We start from the raw sequence: 22,641 nt of genomic DNA on the forward strand, positions 1-22,641 counted from the left end.
ACTCAGCGCTCTACTAAAGAAACCAACGGCGGACTCCACCGAACTCAAGAACTACCGCCCCATCTCGCTCCTCCCGTTTCCAGCCAAAGTCATCGAGAAGACCGTCAACAAGCAACTGGCAGCCTTCCTCGAGACAACTGGATCCCTCGACCCATCTCAGTCAGGCTTCCGGGCCAACCACAGCACCGAGACCGCCCTCATCGCTGCCACTGACGACATCCGAACCCTGCTGGACAACGGAGAAACAGCGGCCCTCATCCTCCTGGACCTCTCCGCGGCATTCAACACTGTCTGCCACCGCACCCTAGTTCAGCGCCTCAGCAACGTCGGAATCAAGGAGAAGGCACTGGAATGGATCATCTCCTTCCTCGCCGGAAGGACACAGAGAGTCCGCCTCCCCCCGTTCAGATCAGAAGCCACGGAAGTCATCTGCGGCGTCCCTCAGGGCTCCTCGCTCAGCCCCACCCTCTTCAATGTCTACATGAGCCCCCTTGCGGCCATCGCACGCCAACACAACCTGAACATCATCTCCTATGCCGATGACACCCAGCTGATCCTCTCCCTGACCAACGACCCCGCCACCGCCAGAGCCAACCTACACGAAGGGATGAAAGACGTGGCCGAGTGGATGACGACCAGCCGCCTGAAACTGAACACAGACAAGACGGAAGTCCTCATCCTGGGCTCCTCACCCTCCGCCTGGGACGACTCCTGGTGGCCCCCCACTCTGGGCAACGCACCCAAACCGACAGACTACGCACGCAACCAGGGCTTCATCCTGGACTCCTCCCTCTCCATGACCAGACAAGTCAACGCCGTCTCCTCGTCCTGTTTCAACATCCTGCGCATGCTACGTAAGATCTTCCGGTGGATCCCCACCGAGACCAGGAAGACGGTCACCCAGGCCCTCGTCACCAGCCGTCTGGACTACGGCAACGCCCTCTACGCCGGAACCACCGCCAAGCTCCAGAAGAGACTCCAGCGTATCCAGAACGCCTCGGCGAGACTCATCCTCGACGTCCCCAGACGAAGCCACATCTCCAGACACCTGAGAGACCTGCACTGGCTCTCGATCAACAAAAGAATCACCTTCCGGCTCCTCACCCACGCACACAAAGCCCTACACAACCATGGCCCGACTTACCTCAACAGCCGCCTCAACTTCTACGCTCCCAAACGCCATCTCCGCTCGACCAGTCACGCCCTCGCCGCCGTCCCCCGCATCCGCAGAGCGACAACAGGAGGAAGGTCCTTCTCCCACCTGGCCGCCAAGACTTGGAACTCCCTCCCGACCGACCTACGCCTGACCCAAGACCACCTCTCCTTCAGGAAGAAGCTCAAGACCTGGCTGTTCGAGCAGTGCGGGCCCCCCCCCCCTGCACCCCCCAAGCGCCTTGAGACCCTCCGGGTGAGTAGTGCGCGGTATAAATGCCTATGATTGATTGATTGATTGATTGTAAAGGATTAATAACGGTGTCAGGGTGTGCTCACACTAACCACAGAGCAGGCCAAATGTTAGTATTATTAAATCTATCTGCTTGTGTTTACACACATCATCGCCCTCTTACGGGTGAGTGAACCACATATTTGCAGTGCTGAGCGCCCAACAATGTGCAGTGCAAGTCCCAAGGAAGCAGCCCCAACCGGGACCCTCTGGCCCAGAAGGATTGGGCCCACCCGGTGGGCTACAGGTGCCGTGAACTGCGAGGTCTAAATGCTGTAGGGTGTGTGAACTGCTGACTCGTGCCAGCACAAATGGCCTGTCCAGACCACATCTGCCCCCATACCAGTCAGCCGACCCATACCACAGCTGCCCCCCCCCCCCCAGACCAATGAACTGGCGCAGACCACAGCTGCTCCCAGACCATTGAAATGGCCCAGGCCACAGCTGCCCTCAGACCAGTGAACTGGCCCAGACCACAGCTGCCCCTGACCTGTCAACCGGCCCAGACTACAGCTGCCCTCCCAGACCAGTTAACTGGCCAGACCACAGCTACCCCAGACCAATCAACCGTCTCAGACCACTGATGCCCCCAGACCAGTGAACCAGCCCAGACCACAGATGCCACAGACCAAACATCCCAGTCCATAGCAGCCCCAGACCAGTCAAACGGCAAAGACCACAGCTGCCCCAGACCAGTCAATCAGCCCAGACCACAGCTGCCCCCAGACCAGTGAACTGGCCCAGACCACAGCTGCCCCAGACCAGTCAATCAGCCCAGACCACAGCTGCCCCCAGACCAGTGAACTGGCCCAGATGACAGCTGCCCCCAGACCAGTCAACCAGCCCAGACCACAGCTGCTCCCAGACATGTGAACTGTCCCAGACCACAGCTGCTCCCAGACCTGTAAACTGGCCCAGACCACAGCTGCCCCCAGACCAGTCAACCAGCCCAGACCACAGCTGCTCCCAGACATGTGAACTGTCCCAGACCACAGCTGCTCCCAGACCTGTGAACTGTCCCAGACCACAGCTGCTCCTAGACCTGTGAACTGGCCCAGACCACAGCTGCCCCCAGACCAGTCAACCTTCCCAGATTGCAGCTGTCCCTAGACCAGTCAACCCACCCAGCCCGCAGCTACTCCCAGACCAGTTAACTGGCCCAGACCACATCTGCCCCCAGACCAGTCAACTGACCTAGACCACAGCTGCCCCCCCAGACCAGTGAACTGGTTCAGACCACAGCTGCTCCCAGACCATTGAAATGGCCCAGGCCACAGCTGTCCACAGACCAGTGAACTGGCCCAGACTACAGCTGCCCCCTGACCAGTCAGCCGGCCCAGACCACAGCTGCCCTCCCAGACCAGTCAACCATCTCAGACCACAGATGCCCCCAGACCAGTGAACTGGCCCAGACCACAGCTGCCACATACCAAACGTACCAGACCATGGCAGCCCCAGACCAGTCAAATGGCCCAGACCACAGCTGCCCCAGACCAGTCAACCAGCCCAGACCACAGCTGCTCCCAGACATGTGAACTGTCCCAGACCACAGCTGCTCCCAGACCTGTGAACTGTCCCAGACCACAGCTGCTCCCAGACCTGTGAACTGGCCCAGACCACAGCTGCCCCCAGACCAGTCAACCTTCCCAGATTGCAGCTACTCCCAGACCAGTTAACTGGCCCAGACCACATCTGCCCCCAGACCAGTCAACTGACCTAGACCACAGCTGCCCCCCCAGACCAGTGAACTGGCTCAGACCACAGCTGCTCCCAGACCATTGAAATGGCCCAGGCCACAGCTGTCCACAGACCAGTGAACTGGCCCAGACTACAGCTGCCCCCTGACCAGTCAGCCGGCCCAGACCACAGCTGCCCTCCCAGACCAGTCAACCATCTCAGACCACAGATGCCCCCAGACCAGTGAACTGGCCCAGACCACAGCTGCCACATACCAAACGTCCCAGACCATGGCAGCCCCAGACCAGTCAAATGGCCCAGACCACAGCTGCCCCAGACCAGTCAACCAGCCCAGACCACAGCTGCCCCCAGACCAGTGAACTTGCCCCATCACAGCTGCCCCCAGACCAGTCAACCGGCCCAGAGCACAGCAGCCCCCCAGACCAGTGAACTGGCCCAGACCACTGCTGCTCCAAGACCAGTAAACTGGCCCAGACCACAGCTGCCCCCAGACCAGTCAACCTTTCCAGATTTCAGCTGGCCCTAGACCAATCAACCCACCCAGCCCACAGCTACTCCCAGACCAGTTAACTGGCCCAGACCACAGCTGCCCCCAGACCAGTGAACCATCCCAGACCACAGCTGCCCCCAGACCAGTTAAACCATCCCAGACCACAGCTGCCCCCAGACCAGTGAACCGGCCCAGACCACAGCTGCGCCAGACCAGTCAACTGGCTCAGACCACAGCTGGGGAACACTGTAAATCAAATGCTGTCTGATCTGCTCTGGTATGCAGTGATAATATGCTTGAATCAGGACCCACAGTTCGGCCAATCCATAAACAGACTTTCAGCCTGACAGTGTCATAAACAGTAAAACACCCCAAATACTCGAACTAACCAAACGTACGCCCCTCGCCCTCTTAAAATGGCGATGTGGTACCAGCCACATTCTGGTGTTGGCCTGCTTCGACCCAACGCATAAAGAGGGCAAAGTGGCTTTCCACCCATTCTAAGAGCCCTGCCCTCCCAGTTCCACGCTGCTGAGCGCCATGACGTCAACGCAGCACAGGAACGAATGACAAGTCGGATACAGAGCTCTGCAGCAAACATTTAAATCAGGCATCCATCTTGCTGCATCTGTCTAAAGGGGGATAGAGCTGCCAGATGTGACTACTTTCTCTTCTTCTACCGTCTCTTATTAGGTTTGGCGTTAGCCAAGTCCTTTTGATGTGACTAAAATAATTTCTAGAATATCAAATTACACTGCTATGTCCTTATAAGGACAGTCACTCAGCGCTTTTCCTCTTATTATGTGCATAATATAGGTGGCTTTAAGCCACTCTCCATCCATTGGTCTGGTATTGTGTCATTCAGCTTTTTCTTCCACCCACTACAGCAGCATAAAGCATGGGGCCCTTCAGCCATTGGCTGGCTTCACTGTGAGCGACAGCACTCTGTCCTTTCAAAAAGGGCACGTCAACACTCCAAGAGGTTTCCTTGAGCGACGGGGACTGTGGCCGAGTGGTTTCTGAGACCACAGAATATTTTTGCAATTAACTTTTTTTTTTTGATTTCTGATGGTCTTGCAGCTTCCCCCAACAATAAAGATTTGAGGAAACTGCCAAAGCAAAACAAGCCTTGACAAAGCCAAAGGGCTGGTGTGATGCCAGACCTATTGGCCTTCACCAAAGTTTTCTTTTCTTCAAAAGTTAGCAGTGTGCAGTTTTTATACAGTGTAGAACTCACCAGTTCTTCGATGTTTTGGGCGCTTTAGTTATCACTCCTACCGCTTGCTCCCTGACCTGTGCACCTGTCCTTTCTCACATCGGATCTATTGTCCACTAATTCTTTCTCCCAGAGTCAGAGCGATGGACGTTAAACTGAGCCAGTGTTACTTTCTCAGAGCCTCATTGTCCCTGTGTTTTCACCTGCCCCCCCCCCCCTTCCTTCTATTCCAACACTCCAAGGAGCCGCTGCATCGGCACTCCCCTATTCACAAGGCCCCTCTTACCTGTCCCTTCATCTAACCCTGACATTACACTGATGCTTAAGCGAGTTACACTTTTCAGTGTACGAGATTATTTTTGATTAGGTGTATAAAGGCACACCCTTTTCGCACCTTTTGGAATTCATCGACTCATTTTCCTGCGTCTGTAATTTGAGTCTGTTATTGTTCAAACGTGATTTTATGACTTATTTAGTCACCATAATTAAGTTGGCATGTTTCACAGCGCTCACCTACATCTGGCATTTCACTAGTGGTTTTCCATTAATGGTGATTTCTTTCCAAGGCGTTTCTCTCTTCCAATAGCAGTTCAATGCTTGTGGAGCAGTGCAGGCCTTCGAAGTAAAGGACAGAATTTGATCTATGAACCTGAATAGGTTTTCACATATAATTGGCGTGATTTACCGTTGGTTTAGCCACGTCGCCAACATGTGTTTTTTATAAGTCAATCCCGTACATCTGCCTAATAAGATATGGCCTAATGTTTCTGATTGTGCCTATTGAGTTTTTTTTTAAAGTTTTAAACGTTAGCGGGAAAAACCCTGAACATCCACTATTTCACAAAACATTACTAAATTCCGGCACCAACTATCCTAATATTCATTCTCAAGTTTTAATGCAATCCGCGAACGATACCATAATGTCTGTTTGGATCTTAAATATCTTTAAGCAAGAAGCATATTAAGGATTGCGAGATCATTTTTGTGTGCAAACACGGGATTGCATGTGCAGGATTAACTACAGCCATAATTGTTATTTCACGGGTTCAGGTGGGGCTCGATTCACCAGACCTTTGTAGGAATGAGAAAGAGACGAAGAAAACTGTACAAAAAAGTAGTTTCTTTCACACAGGTTCTCGTTAAGTGGATTGATTTCCTACGAGACGAGAAAATATTGTTTTCTTATCAGGTTCGACACATACGAACTGTCTTCGATATACGAACGTTGTAAATATATTAAAAGAGAGAATGTACTTTCTACCAGAGTGTCCACCAGTTTTTACAATGCAAACATTTCTTTTGCACTTTTTAACTTTTTGTACAATTAAACAAAAGATGTTTACATGGTAAAAAGGAGAGGCATGTTTTTATACACTTGAACCGGAACTTGCTATTTAATAAGATTAAGAAACATGCACGGTCAAGATGCACTATTTTACAGACATCACGTGCACCGACCTATTAGTTTGAATAGCGTGTGTATTCTATACAAAGGTTAGAAAGCACAATTTCGGTTTTAACCTAACTGGTAGTGCTTCCGGGACATACCAAAAAAGGTCCTTTTTCCCAGTGTCCTGCTTGTATCCTATTCGCGGGTGCACGAGCTCGTCTTGGCGCCCGCGTGCTGTGGGCGGAGTCGAAGGGCCCTTTGTTCTTCACAGGCCTCCCGTTTGTAAACATCGCCCCCCCCCCATGAGTTTGGCCTCACGTGGCGTGACCTCATTCTTGCATCCCTTCTTCCAACTTTACAAGGCAGCCTCCCAAACCAAATGGCGCAAACGCCTGTTTATTAATAAAAGAAAATTACAAAATAGGCTCTATCTGGAGTACAACACGTTCTAGAAAAACAGAGGCAGACGGTGTTTGGGCTTCCATTGGCATGAAGTTGTTCCTTTTACGCTTTCCCATTGTTCTGTAAAGGAACTGTATATGGTAAACCGCCTTTGTCCCCTTTTGGCCCTTGGGACAGGAACGTCTCACAGTTGCAATAAGTTTGTGCGTTCCAAAGGCGGCGATTGACTCCTGGCACATTTTTAATATGTCTGGCGCCATTTACATCTTTACGGCACCTGTCCTGCTGGGAGTGTCTGCCTGCTTCACACTGCATGTTCCTGTTTGACGTTACAATTGGCCAGTTGAGGATGGTTTGTACTGGATCCAGTTATTGGCACGCAAGTGCCTTTGATAATGAACTGGCATACAGAAAACTACAGTTGCTCCTGGGCGCATCATATTTAACCAGTAGCATTTCCCATGGGGGTTTTCCACTGCGGTCATGTGCGTCCTTTATCGAGAAACTTTTATCTACAGCTAGAGACTCTGACACACTCATTATCCGAAATATCCACCGTGGACGGTTCTGAACCATTGCCAATTATACCCTTCAAAAGTGAAACCACCATATAGCAAAACCAATTTATGCTTTTCAAAATAACTACATGCAAATTATATCCATTAACATTCTTATTCTCAAAATGTTCTCATCAATATATATTTTGAATACCTTTAAACCTGACTAGGATGAACTATTCAGGAGGTTGCCAAACCCAGCTATAAAAAAGATGTATTTCTCGTGATTGTTGATTTACTCCATCCTGCCCTTTGGTTGAGGTGTTTGCTGATAAATCCCTGATCCCTGTGATCCGCAGGAAGGCTCCACTGATAATGGCCAAAATTCATCTGATGTAAAAATATGGCCTGAAAATGAGAGTAAAATGGAGATTCTGATATTAGCACAAAATCAATGTTACCTGGGTCGTCTTCTGTCCCAGGCAGCAAATCTGGTGACATTTTTGACTTAAATGTTCCCTTGAACCCAAGGTGTTAGCTGCAGCTGAAGTAGCACACTTTCATCTCTTTATTCTTTTAACCCCTTCGATGCTGATGACGAGCTCAGCTCGTCAGCTGCATGTGCGGATGACGAGCTGAGCTCGTCATCTTACGCAGCTTTTAGAAAAAAGCCGCGTAGGGGAAAAATAACCGCCGCAGCGATGCGGTTAACATGGTATCCTTTATAAGCGGAAGCTCACAGTATCGCGCTTGTTCTGCCTTATGTACTATCTAGACGTCACCTGCTGCTCGACAGCCCATCTCAGTTTCCCTCCGTGTTCGATGACCAAAGTGTAGGCCTTCCAAAACAGAGATTTCCGAGTGGTGTTCGGTCTGCAAAAGTACAACCATTTATCCAGGATTATACTTCAAATTGGTTAGCCAAATGTGGCACTTCCGGACAAAAATGTGCTGCACGCCATTTGGAAACATATTGACATCATCCCACATAGTTATCACTTTCTCGTAAAAAGAATAGTAATCTCTTTGGTCTACAAGTGATCCAACATTGTCTACAGGATGTGAAAGAGTAGCGGAGGCTGCCTCTGTATGGTGGTGGTAGGGCGGCGGGAGGGGGAAAAGCATGATATAAAAATAAAAAATGTACTTACCGTCTTTGCCGTTGCTCTCTCCTCAGTCCTCGCAGAGCGCCGGAAGCACCCAGTCTCCCGGACTCTCCCAGCCAAACACGACGCAGCAGGAGCAGCGGTGTGATTGGTCTGTGTGGCCAAAACGGACACTCAGGGCCCGATTCACAGAATGAACTTAAGACTAAATCCTAAACTTACTACTATTTAGTATTCACAGAATGCACTTACTACTTTCGGGATTCACAGAATGCACTTACTACTTTCAGGATTCACAGAATGAACTTACTACTTTCGGTATTCACAGAATAGATTTAAGACTACTAACTTTACGTTCGCACACGGGCCGGAAATTCCGTCCCGGAGGCGGAACTTGCGGGCCGGAGGCGGAGCTTGTGGCTTGGAGGAGGAGCTTCCAGCTCGGAGGTGGGGATTTAGCCATGGCTTAAATCTCCCCCTCTGGACTGCAAGCTCCGCCTCCAGGCCAGAAGCTCCGCCTCTGGGCTGCAAGCCCCACCCCAAGCTGGAAACTCCGCCTCCGGGCCGGAATTTACGGCCCGAGTGCGGACGTAAATTTAGTAGTCTTAAATCTATTCTGTGAATACCGAAAGTATTAAATTCATTCTGTGAATCCCGAAAGTAGTAAGTTCACTCTGTGAATCCCAAAAGTAATAAGTGTATTCTGTGAATACCAAATAGTAGTAAGTTTAGGATTTAGTCTTAAGTTCAGTCTGTGAATCGGGCCAGTAACTGGGAAGCTGGTCATGTTCTCCACACAGCCCAATGGAGAACATGCCAAGTGCGCATGACTGTTTAGACGGCCCCAGAAGGCCACCAATTCTTCATGCGCACTTAGGGAGGGAGGGCAAACCACTTCTGCTCCCCCTAATAGTGGGGAGCCTAGCCTCAACCCTCCCGACCTGGCTTGAGTAGGAGTCCCACAAAGAAAATGATAATAACTGCTTGTTATTATCATTTTATTTTTCTTTGCACTGATCAACGAGCAGTGGGGCGACGCTCGAGCTGCCACTGAAGAAGAGATATTAAGCCCCATTACTTTGGGTGTTGACACTCTGGAATAGAGAGTCAACATCCATAGTTGTGAGCTTAAGACCTTGATTTGGCAGGAACATTGTTGTTGAACCAGTTACCCAACCGGCTACACTCAACAACCTTACTTAAATGCTTTACGAATATGGTAAAAAGACAAACATTAAATGTGGAAGATGTACTTTGATGTACTCTGAATTCTATATGTTTATTTTATTTTATTATGTGATATTTGTTTGTTTTAGTGTATCACTCGCTGCTAGTAATTTATTGTGTACACATTATTCATGAATTATTTATAGGCACCTACAATACAGTTTTAGTACAGGCATTTGTTGCACTTATCAAATAAAAGTACAATACGGATGAATGCATTGTTGGTACTGAATGTGTGCAGCTGTTATATACATATCACATTGTCACTTTTCCTTCTCTTGTAATTTATTTCTCGCATACTTATTCTTTTCAGGCACGTTCTCCTGGACCCCTGGATCATTTAAAGAAGACCAACCACAAAGGAGCTACCATGGGTAGCAAGACTCTGCCAGCCCCTGTGCCCATTCACCCGTCGCTCCAGCTGACCAACTACTCGTTTCTGCAGTCCTTCAATGGGCTTCCAGTGCCAGCTGACCACCTGCCTAACATCTACGGTTTCAGTGCCCTTCATGCGGTCCATCTCCACCAGTGGACCCTAGGGTACCCGACTATGCATTTACCTCGATCCACCTTCTCCAAAGTACCAGGGGTGTCCGGGTTGGTGGACGCCAGGTTTCAGCTGCCAGCCTTCCCCTTTTTTCCTCACATGATCCACACCAAACAAGAGTCTGCAAATGGCTCTCTGAAAGTGAAACCAAGGTTTGATTTTGCCAACCTTGCAGTGGCAGCCACCCAAGAAGACCATTCAAAGCTGGGCCACCCAGATGGACGCAGCTCTCCTGCCTTGAACTCTCTTCTGGATGTCACCAAACTCTCCTCAGAGAAGAAGCCAACTCGAGGCAGGCTGCCTTCCAAGACTAAGAAGGAGTTTGTGTGCAAGTTTTGTGGCAGGCACTTCACTAAGTCTTATAATCTTTTGATCCACGAAAGAACCCATACTGATGAGAGACCCTACACATGTGACATTTGCCATAAAGCATTCAGAAGACAGGACCACCTTAGAGATCACAGGTATGGTAGCTGACTGTGTGTTCGTGTGATTTCAAGAGCATACCTTCACCTTTGAAATCCTACTGAATGCTATGAGTGAAGGCAAGACCACATGTTTTGAACTGTATGTGTAATTTAACTCAATGTTTATGCTTTCAAGAATGTCCACCTTAGAAAGACAACTCTGTCACTTGGCTGCAAATACTTACTTTTTTTTATGACTATGGACTACATACTAACTCCTTTCTAGATTCTTTCTATGCAAAAATATCTAGACTGACTATGCTATAAATCTTTTCTCTAATCCCGTTACTAATAGTAGTGGGAAAAGTCATGAAAATTCAGGATTTTTAACTCTTAAGATATCTTTTATAAACATTTGGAAACTTCCTAAACTTTTGTAATAGAAAATGCAAGCACATTTAAATTTTGGTTGGACATTGATCGTGCAAAAAAATTGAAGCTGATACATTTTTGCACAAACATTTTTATATAGGAGAATTTAGGTGAAAGTCAACAACTTTACTGTTTTATAAAGTCCAAAATTGTGAAGTTTGCCAAAATCTGCTAGTGCCATTGCATATTTACCATATGTATGTGTCACTATTTGAAAGTTATAATTTGCGATATACCCTGAAATAGGCTTTTTTGGCATTGTAGATAATGTTCTTCCATGAAATGGCTAGACTTGATTTCAACTTGTGAAAACTGAAATCTAATTCTTCACGACATGAACTGGTCTACTTGGAATCTGCTTCAGTGTCCCTTAAAGGCACAGAATTTGTTTGCTGATTGGGCCTGAAATGCACCTCCTAGGTGGCTGACTGAGAGAGCACAAACCAGGGCTGTGGTCGAAACTTGTCTTACTTCACGGAGCCTCAAAGGTTCCTTGTTGTGTTGGTAGAAACCCAAACTTTAGGTGGCCGGTTAGCAAAATACAACATTGATTCTTCTTATCATACTCACTGAAGAGTTTCAGGTACAATTTCCACTAGAATATCTGTAGGACCCTGAAGCCACCACTCTAGGACTATGTAACTACCACTGTAGGACCATGTAGCTAAAACTCCAGGACTACGTAACCACCATTCTAGGATCATGTAGCTAAAACTCCAGGACTACGTAACTACCACTGTAGGACCATGTAGCTAAAGCTCCAGGTCTACGTAACTTCCACTCTAGGATCATGTAGTCCAGGACTACGTAACTACCACTCTAGGATCATGTAGTCCAGGACTACGTAACTACCACTCTAGGATCATGTAACTAAATCTCCAGGACTACGTAACTTCCACTCTAGGATCATGTAGCTAAAACTCCAGGACTACGTAACTACCACTCTAGGATCATGTAACTAAATCTCCAGGACTACGTAACTTCCACTCTAGGATCATGTAGCTAAAACTCCAGGACTACGTAACTACCACTCTAGGATCATGTAACTAAATCTCCAGGACTACGTAACTTCCACTCTAGGATCATGTAGCTAAAACTCCAGGACTATGTAACTACCACTCTAGGGCCATGTAACTAAAACTCCAGGACTACGTAACTACCACTCTAGGGTCATGTAACTAAAACTCCAGGACTACGTAACTTCCACTCTAGGATCATGTAGCAGCACGTTAGAACCATGTAGTCACCACTCTAGGGAACGTAACAATCATTCTAGGACTATGCAGCCACCTCTATAGGACCAAGTAGCCACCACCCTAGGACCATGTAGCTACAATTTCAAACTGTGTTCTGAGGCTCAAACCAGTCAGAATATTATTTTTTAATTGTTGAAAACGCTGCTGCATTTACACTGATCTCTGATCTTTCACTTAGCATCATCTTAATATTTATATTCCTGGGATAATGATATCTAGTAGTGCTCAATAACAGGAAGCAAACAGATTCCCCTGATCGATTTGTTTGCAGGTTTCTCACTACCAATATCCACCAGGACAGCTATTTGTAAAATCACATTTGGCTTGGTTGCTTGCTACCGGCCTCATGCCACACTGCCTTTCCATGTTTATAAATCAGCACTAGGTCGGCATATTTTCAGAAAACTTCAACCATAACACTAAAATGTTTGCTGACTGAGTCATTAGCATTTTAGAAGACAGCATACATCACCAGAGCCCAGGGAGTGCAAGGAGCTTTTACTTTTCACAATACTTGAAAGGTACCACAATTATGTGAATTATGCCTTTTTGTAGGCTCACTGTTCACTTTTAAAACCTGTCAGCCTACCGGTCTCAATGGATCTTTTTTCCCAAACATTTGAATCAATGGGGCAATGCCAGAGGCAGTTTTCATTGCATCACTTACATTGTCCAAAACAAGACACTGTCTTGTCGCGAGTATGTGGGCGAGAAAGCAAATGAGAGTGAGCGAGTCAGTGAAGGAAAGTACATGGATCTGTGTGTAGTGTTCCTCCATGGATGCGTACATCACCTGTCCCAATACATTGATAATTTAGAATATATTTTTCAAGCCTTTTCCAAAGAGGTTATAAAAGGGTGAGACCTATAAGTTAAGAAGCGAGCAAATAGAGAGGATTGCATGTTAAGTATCATAAAGAAAAGCCATGGCAAAAAAAGGCTTTCACAAAGAACGTGTGACACAAATGTTTCGCTTAATTCCAATCCCTAATTCTAACGCCCACCCTTGAAGAAACCACAACACACTCCTTAAAACCTAATTTTAACACTAACACCTAACCCTAATCATTACCCATAATCCTTACCCTTACCCCACCACAAACCCTTAACTATAACCCTACGCCTTAAGTACAATTCTGTTGTTTAGACTTTAGGAATAGTATTATAAACTCTCTCTATATTGCTAAATACTTAAATAAAGACTACATTTATGACACAACATTCTTTTTTGCCCAACATGTATATTGCAAACACCATAGAACCCTAGCACCCAGAATGAAAATCTCTCCATAACACAAATCTGGCTTTAGGACTACTATATACCTTTCCATTCTCACTTTAGAATCCACTATTCAGTAGTAATGCCCTTTGAGCACTCGATCATCAACCCCAGGGGCATATTATCAAGGGGGTTTATCTCTGCTTTTTTGGCTTTAAAAGCCAAGAAAGCGGAGATAAAATGATCTCCCTATTACCTAGCTGTCGCTAACACCAGTTAGCGACAGCTAGTAGGAGATAGCGACCATCTTGGGCCCCACTTTGCATGTCAGTGATATTTATCACTAATGACATGCAAAGTGGGCGTGCCAAGATGTTAGCCACTGGAAACAGTCGCTAACATCGCTATCTCCTATTACCAACTTTTGGAGATATTTGCGCTAAGCGCGAATATCTCCAAAAGCTAACACCTGCCCTGAGCAGTTCTTAGCCATGTTATCCAATGGGAGGTGGATAACATGGCTAAGAGCATTACCTCGGTAATGCATGAATATCGCTGACTTTTCAGCGATATTCATGCATTGCGGCCGATTTTTATCGCATTTGCGATAAACCTTGGTAATACCAAGGTTTATCTGCGATAAAAATCGCCGCAGCTCTGCGGTAAATTTTTGTCTCTAACCAAGCAATAGCGATAATTATCGCTATTGCTTGGTAATATGCCCCCCAGACCCTTAAACACAAACATATTGTGCATTAGGTCACTTGCTGTAGATTCAGGTCTAGGGGGCATATTACCAAGCAATAGCGATAATTTTCGCCATTGCTTGGTTAGAGACAAAATTTACCGCAGAGCTGCGGCGATTTTTATCGAAGATAAACCTTGGTATTACCGAGGTTTATCGCAAATGCGATACAAATCGGCCGCAATGCATGAATATCGCTGAAAAGTCAGCGATATTCATGCATTACCGAGCTAATGCTCTTAGCCATGTTATCCACCTCCCATTGGATAACATGGCTAAGAACTGCTCAGGGCAGGTGTTAGCTTTTGGAGATATTCGCGCTTAGCGCAAATATCTCCAAAAGTTGGTAATAGGAGATAGCAATGTTAGCGACTGTTTCCAGTCGCTAACATCTTGGCACGCCCACTTTGCATGTCATTAGTGATAAATATCACTGAAATGCAAAGTGGGGCCCAAGATGGTCGCTATCTCCTACTAGCTGTCGCTAACTGGTGTTAGTGACAGCTAGGTAATAGGGAGATCATTTTATCGCCGCTTTCTTGGCTTTTAAAGCCAAAAAAGCGGAGATAAACCCCCTTGATAATATGCCCCTAGATTTCTTAAATGTTGAGCAGGCTCTTGTGAAGCACCAGCAGGATTTTATAATGGTGATTAACCTGAAGGAATGCTTCACGTTGCTTTGCTCCATGCGAGCACCTGCCCCAAACCTTAGTAAATAATATCCACCCACTGTCTATTTATAATGCCACCTATGTTGTTATTTTTTTTTATAAAAGCAAATAACATTGCATAGGTTGAAATGCTTGCACAAACGGGAATTTCTCTGGGCAGCCTTGCCTTCCACCATTGTTTTATTTAGCCCGTATGTGCATAAAAGGAAGAGGACCAACTATTTGCAGGTAAGTCTTGGCCATTCACTTTAATGGAGTAGTCTAGTCCAAAACGCTGGGCATGTCTCTTCTGCACAGGGATTCAAGCTACCCGAGCCATATTTAGGTCATTTTGGGCTTGCAAAGTAAATGTAGCCTGAGTGGCACAATTGCACAAGTCCGGGATCACTAAGGTCTTTAACTTACCATTCCACCCATAGGTCTACAATGCACGTAAATGCGGTTACTTTGGAGACAGCTTGTTGCAGTGGAACCTGAGGCTGAGAATCAAGTCCTGTCTGAATGTTTATTGCTCACTACACACTCCCCATCTACTCCCATGGTAACCTTGTCCGGCTCTCTGACCCACATTGATCCCCTCCACCATCAGAACCTCTTCTCTATCTGACTACTCGATTAGCAACCCGTCAGAGTACATAACACTACCCCCTCAGCAACTATCTTTAATCCAATAATGCCCTGACTCAATTTGTGACTGTGTAATAAACTTCATAGCATTCTAAGTCCCCACCATGATGGCTGCATTTCTTATGACCTCTTCAACTGCATTCTCAGATCAACCTTCAGTTCGGGCTATCTTCCTTAACCGCCTCTATCCTCACTCACAGTCCTCGTTCGCGTTGGTCACCTGTGCTAAACAATTACAGTGAATGCCGTAAGTCTCTTACCCAGGAAACACGACTCCTACAACACAAAACTCAGCTTCAATCCTTGATGCAGCCTAATGAGTGTACTACCTAGACCTTATTTACTCCCTAACATCTTGCCTACAGAAGCTATATTCATGGCCACTGGGGTTATGCAGTGGAAGAGGGCTAAATTATGTGGCAGGGTTGACTAAATGATACTGCAAGAAAAGGCAAATTATGAGGCATAATGCAGAACATATAGTGATGATATTAATTCATTATTTTGTAATTTTTGCCTTTGTTAACATTTTCTCACTAAATGTTTCACCTCATTAGTATCACTTTAACACCCAAATCCAGCAATAAGCTACTAAAATTTGAGTACTCAACCTTTGCGAAGAGCGTTCCTCTGTGCGGCTACACATGGCACTATTTCTTTAGTAACTTTCGATACTTTTGAGCCATGATCAGTTTTTTTTGTCAAAATCTGCAATTTATACAGCAATAATAAAATATGTGACATGTGGAAGCCACCGCCACCAGTTTTAGGAATTGCCTGTCAGACGTAAAAAAGTGGATGAACACCCACTTCCTCAAGCTTAACACCGAAAAGACTGAGGTGATCGAGTTTGGCCAAAAACCCTCCATCTGGAGCGACCTATGGTGGCCCTCAGAGGCCGGCACCTGCCTGGCCCCAGCAAATAGGGTTAGAAACTTAAGTTTCATAATGGACAAGGACCTCACCTGTACAGCACAGATTAGCCAGGAAACATCCTTTACAACCCAACTTTTACCACGCAGTGCCTTTACGACGCAACTTTTACATTGCAATGCATTGCGCTGGGGGGCGCTCTAGGATAGGGAATAGGTTTAATTTACTGTCCAACACCTTCCCTACTATCCAAGGGGACTGGAGTTGGAATAGTAAATTAAACTATTCACTATCCAGCGCCCCAAAGCACTATGCGTTGTAATGGTATGCGTTGTAAAAACCGTGTTGTAAAAGCATGCGATGTAAAAGCATGCGTTGTAATGTCGTACATCCAGATTAGCCAGGTCACATCAGCCTGTTTTTTCACACTAAAGATCCTTCGAAAAATCCTACCCTACATCCCATTCTCCTTGAGGAAAACGGTGATGGTAGCGCTGATCATGTCCAGGGTAGACTATTGTAATGCCCTGTACATTGGTGCGGGTGAAAGACAACTCACCAGGCTCCAATCAATTCAAAACGCAGCGGCCAGAGTCTTGCTCAACCTCCCCAAACGTCATCCCACCTCCAAATCCATCCGTGAACTTCATTGGCTCCCCGGTCAGGCGCAGAATTCAATTTAAGGCCATGTGCCTGGCCCATAAATCCCTTTACGGGAATACCTCTAAACAGCTCTCTAATCTTCTCCCCCCATATGTGCCGGAGCGCACACTTAGATCTAGCTCTCAAGATCTCATTCAAATCCCCAGAATACAGAGAGCTTTTTGGGGCGGCAGATCCTTCTCCCACCAAGTCCCCAAGCTATGGAGTAGTTTGCCATCCTCTCTTCGTTCAGAAAAGAGCCTAGTTAAGTTCAGAAAGGCCTTGAAGACCTGGATTTTCGCGCTGTCCTAATCCATCTTCTCTTCTCTCGTCCTATAGCGACAAGACGCCTCGGCATAGGAGCGCTCTAAAAATATTTCAGTCAGTCAGTCATGTGCAGCAAATCCATTCTTATGTTGAAATTGCTGAAGCCACAGAATCACGGAATTCAAGCATCCCTGCCTATATGGCATGACTGACTCCCTCCTTTCCCATGTCACCTAGACCAACCGCACAATTACTTTTGTATGCAAACTTTCTTCATTGTAGATACTCATTGTGCAATTTTCTCAAGTACCCATCTCTCCTGGTGTACCCTGCAGCTCACACCTTGAACTTCTCCTTTTGCGTCTGTCTTCTCCTTTAGTGATAGTATATCTTCCTTTGGTTCTCATAGCATTTATACACCCACAAAACACTATTTTTCTCCTTCCCCTTTCCATTTCAAACAAAATATTTTGGTTTTCTAACTGTTGTAGGTAACTAAGGAACACTCCACTCGCTTATGCTCAACTCCTGTGAGATCCCTTTACTTCCTTATCTCAGCTGCGCCCCTCTCGTGCCTCCTTCCCCCATTATACCTAGAAACCTGCCCTAAGCCAGATACCAAGGAGTCCTTTTTAATTCCATGCACAACACAACCATTTCAGCCTCTATGACAGTAGCTAAATTCCAGATGCTAAATATTTAAAAATAAATATATATGCCTGCCCCTCCCTTTTCAAACAACTAGCTTCTCAATCAATGCATTGAGATTGAACAAACTGGACTATTTTAACAGGGAACGCCTCATTTCACATTCTAATAATAAATGACTAAATCATCATAATGTCGAACTGCATGCTATTTATCTGGGCCAGAATGTGTACCACCTTATACCACTGGCATCTAGCCATTTGGCTGCCTGCCAAAGCCAGGCCACCTCTCCCTGTGCCACACAGCTGGCTTTGCTTTACATCCCACACCATCCCCGATGCCCAGACAGCACCCCTCCTCCTTGCTATAGTAATACAATAATTTTCACCCTCTAAGTTCAGATCTTTCAGACTATGGGCCTAAATACAATCTTGGAGGATGGGATACTCTGTCACAAACATGCTGGATATCCAACCACCTTACAACAAGTTCCATTGTATAATGGATCATAATATGGTGGACGGGATAGCCATCAGGTTTGTGACAGAGTATCCCATCCGCCAAGATCGTAATCAGAATCCATGGGCCTCATTTATGAAAAGTGACGCATCGCTGCGTGAAAACAGCGATGCGTCACTTTTCATTGCGCCCTCCTTGCGACACCAATGATGCGTCATATTTACATTCTGACACATCATTGCGCAAGGAGCTACAGATACGTCAGTATTTCTGACGTATTTGTAAGCGCAAAAATGACGCATTGCTGGAGTGTGTCACAAAAGTGACACAACTCCAGCAATGCGTCCTTTCACATGGGGCAAGCCCCATGTGAAAGGGCCTGTGTCAGTCTTATGCCTGCTGTGAGGCAGGCGCAACATTTTGACGCAATGGCGTCCTAGAAGTGACGCAGTGAAATCTCATAGATTTCCCTGCGCCACTTCTACGACCCTTTCTTGCCTCAATTCGCCCCCCTTGCATACATTATACCTGGCGCAGGTATAATGTGGCACAGGGGTTTACAAAGTGACGCATCTACCTAGATGCTTCACTTTGTAAATATGGCGCAACAAGGCGCATTTTTTACGCCACTGGTGCGTCACAAAAAGTGACGCACCGGCAGCGTAAAAGTGACGCAAGGGCTCATAAATGAGGCCCCATGTGCTTTCTTCTGGAGCGCTGTGCCGTACTGACTGAACACCAAGCCCGCCCTCCCTGATTTCAGGTGCCTCCATTGATTTCCAGCTACTGAACAGAAAATCTAATTATGGTTAAACTCTGAGTAATTTGTGCTTAAATGATTTAAACTATTTTGTCTCGATTAGTGTCTAACATACTGTGGGGCTGATTCACAAAGGGCCTCTTCACTCATGGCGGGGGCCTCGCAGTCGTGGTGGAGGGGGCCCGCAGTCATTGCGGGTCCTTTGTAATGAGTGACTGCAGTGAGGAGGGCCCCCACGACTGAGGGGGCTCCGCCATGAGTGCAGAGGGCCTTTGTGAATCAGCCCAGTGTTTGTGTGCCACTGATCAAATTACCATGTATCACCATCTAATAGCATAGCATAATATAGCATAGCATAACATAATTTAGCATAGCATAACATAAAATGGCATCACTTAACATAACATAACATGGCATAACATAACTTAGCATAGCATAGCATAACATGGCATAACAACATGATATAGCATGACATAACATAACATGGCATAACCTAACATGACATAACATAGCATAGCACAGCACGGCATAACATAACCAATATGTTTAAAGAGTGCACATGTTTGTATCACAAGGGGAATCTTGTCGCTATTGACAGACAAAATAATTGTTTCTCAACCCAATGGTCCTCGTTTTATTGAAAGGGCAGAGTGGGCCACCGAGATATGAGTCTATGACCTTTGGGTGAAACAAAGATCCATGCAGAGGGTACATTACTTCACTCAGTCACCAGCAGCTTGATGTAATCAGGAGAACTATGAAAGAACTTCTGTAAGAAATGCTACAAAGTTCTTCAATTAATAAAGATACAAAAACTCAGTTTATGCATTTACGAGCTTTTAATGTCAGCTCTCCTAGAATGATCCCTAGATCATGGCAATGCAGAAAGCATGATCAGGCACACACAGGCTGGGGACCTGGTGAAATGTGGGCACACCTTACAAGTACACGCTTACACACAGCCCAGTACCTGTAAATAAATATTGGGTCACATTTACCAGACGGTATTGTACACTATAATATAACTAGTACAATAAAATCATGACACATCACAATTCCCCAGTAATAAAGATCGTTTGCATCTTGATAATTATCAGTGGTTTGCTGAGATGTGGGGAGGTGACCTGAGGTTGGGGTGGGGAGGAAGTGTCCTGAGAGCAGCACCTTGATGTAACACTTCCGGTTCCCACATCATCCACGATCTAAAAACTGTGGGAGCCAAAGGAACCCGGAAGTGTGGAGTACTTGAGCTCTTAGGTTGTTTACTCAGTGTGGCTTGTCTAGCCCAGCCAGTCCACAGACCTCCCTAAGTGGAAGTGCCCTCTCAGGAGGCGTGAAAGCAGATTCTGTGAGTCTTTGACATGCCTGTAAAATCATATCATTCATTTTAATATCTGCCTTCTTTAATTTCAGATATATCCATTCAAAGGAAAAGCCGTTCAAGTGTCAGGAGTGCGGGAAAGGATTTTGCCAATCCAGAACTCTTGCTGTGCACAAAACACTACACACACAGGTCAAGGAACTCAAACCCACCAAAATAAAATGCTGAGATGCTGTTGAGCAAGAACTGGTGTTGCTGGTGTTTTTTAAAAGACACAGACACTTTCACAGCCAAACGTGGAAGAGTACTGCCGACCAAGCGAACACTGCACAAACTATGCATTAAGGACAATTCAGTTGGAAGAGAGCGATACCTGGACAACATGTTCTTTGAACAAGACCAAGCAAATAAAAATAAATTCACAGTCTGCCTTGGATAGACATCTTTCTCTTGCAAATCTTCTAACTTTAAAAAAACGGAGGAATTATCACTATTGGCAATTTCGTCAGCTTGTACTTTTTGCAGCTATTAGCGCAAATGAAAACTCAGAGCACAACTTATAGGGATAGGCAAGGAGCTGGTGTTTCTCTGCATTTTTGTGGAATAGCCTAAAATTCTGGTCATGGTGTGTTTTCTTGCAGTGATACCAAATAACAAGACTTTTGTGGGATGTGTGAAGCAATGCAGTAGCTCAAAGAGGCAAAGATTGCAAGCGGACTGCGCAATCAATGTACTGGTGTGTAGGCCTCGGAGCCCTGGTCTGCTGCTTTCAGAGGGACTGTCACACTGAACCTGCTGTGTGTGTCAGTTATCGACAATCACCTGGACACCTTCTCGCACAAAAGGATGTCCTTTTCCTTCAACCAAAGCTACCAGGATCTTGAAAGAGGTCATGAAAAGGGCTGCAGTTTAGACCCCAAATATTCTACTGCAAGCTTTACCAGCAGTGTGTAAATAAGACATTCCAATGTTTTTAATATGAATATTGTTGTATGGCACTTTATGCTGATTATTGGTAATTATCATTTATCACTGGATTTCTAAATGTATGAAATAAACTGTTTTACAGGCTCTAATTATCCAAGAGTTTATATTGGGTTCTGTATACTTTCTTTAAGTGACCTTGAAGATGACATTCCAGAGGGAGCAGGGTGACACAAAACGCACGCCTTCTTTGGTTTTCCACCGAAAGACGTAAATGATCACTCTAGATTCGAAATATGGTTAGTCAGTGTTTAGATGTAAGTAAAGTTACAAAAAAAGTTTTGTTTTCCCCTGTTCTTACATCAGAGCAAGAAAATTGTGTTTTGAATCAGTAGAAGGTAGGTGCAGATCTTCCGCCTTTCCTGTGATGATGGTGTGACACCTACCTTTCCACCCTTTCCTCATATGGTAAAGGACCAGTCGAGGCACTCATTTACCTAGCACATGTCACACATCCCAGCAAAGTAAAAACTGCATTTTCTGCGTGACGGAAACAACACACCACTAACAAGCATTTGCAATGCAATAGGTCTCGCATTAGGAAAGTGTGAGCTATTGGTATTGTAAATGACAAATTTTTTAAATATGTGTTGGCTTTGAAAATATCTAAATTAATAGCATTGTTATTCACAAAGCCAATAGCTTACACTTTCCTAATGCGAGTGCTATTGGCTATGGCAATGCTTGTTGGTAGCAAGCAAGGACAGTGCTGTTGTGGTGCTGAGTGATGTGGTTGGGCTGAGTGGTGTGGTGTTGTATTAGAGTGATGTGGTGGTGTCCCTGAGTGATGTGGTGGTGTCCCAGAGTGATGTGGTGGTGTCCCAGAGTGATGTGGTGGTGTCCCCGAGTGATGTGGTGGTATTCCTGAGTGATGTGGTGGTGTCCCTGAGTGGTGTGGTGGTGTCCCCGAGTGATGTGGTGGTGTCCCCGAGTGATGTGGTGGTGTCCCAGAGTGATGTGGTGGTGTCCCAGAGTGATGTGGTGGTGTCCCCGAGTGATGTGGTGGTGTCCCCAAGTGATGTGGTGGTGTCCCCGAGTGATGTGGTGGTGTCCCCGAGTGATGTGGTGGTGTCCCCGAGTGAAGTATCTTTTTAATAGACCTGTAAACAAAACCCTTGTTATGTATATAACATTGATTAACAAAGCATGGGATGTGTTATGAAGAGAGACGAGTAGGCACAGATCAATACTGCAATGATTTTCTTAGCCAAGAATGGAAGTATGTCTGCGAGATGAAGAGAGGGTGGTAAAATGGATGAGGAAGATGAATGAATAGGAGATAGGAACAGTAAGCGCGGGAGAGGCGAGGGAGA

The 22,641-nt window shown here is 46.1% G+C and overlaps 1 protein-coding gene across 3 annotated transcripts in view; it reads left to right on the top strand.

The window, feature by feature from the left end:
- OSR1 (odd-skipped related transcription factor 1) overlaps positions 1 to 21,426 on the top strand; it is a 37,746-nt gene extending 16,320 nt beyond the window's left edge. For all 3 annotated transcript variants that reach the window (XM_086926290.1, XM_086926291.1, XM_086926292.1), the window contains 2 exons: positions 9,784 to 10,481; positions 20,437 to 21,426. In XM_086926290.1, the coding sequence (XP_086782416.1) occupies positions 9,784 to 10,481; positions 20,437 to 20,572 (834 nt within the window). In that variant the 3' untranslated portion in view covers positions 20,573 to 21,426. The remainder of the gene's footprint in view (positions 1 to 9,783; positions 10,482 to 20,436) is intronic.
- The last annotated feature ends 1,215 nt before the right edge of the window (positions 21,427 to 22,641 follow it).

The sequence above is a fragment of the Lissotriton vulgaris genome, chromosome 6, assembly GCF_964263255.1.
Source record: "Lissotriton vulgaris chromosome 6, aLisVul1.2, whole genome shotgun sequence".
Lineage (NCBI taxonomy): Eukaryota > Metazoa > Chordata > Amphibia > Caudata > Salamandridae > Lissotriton > Lissotriton vulgaris.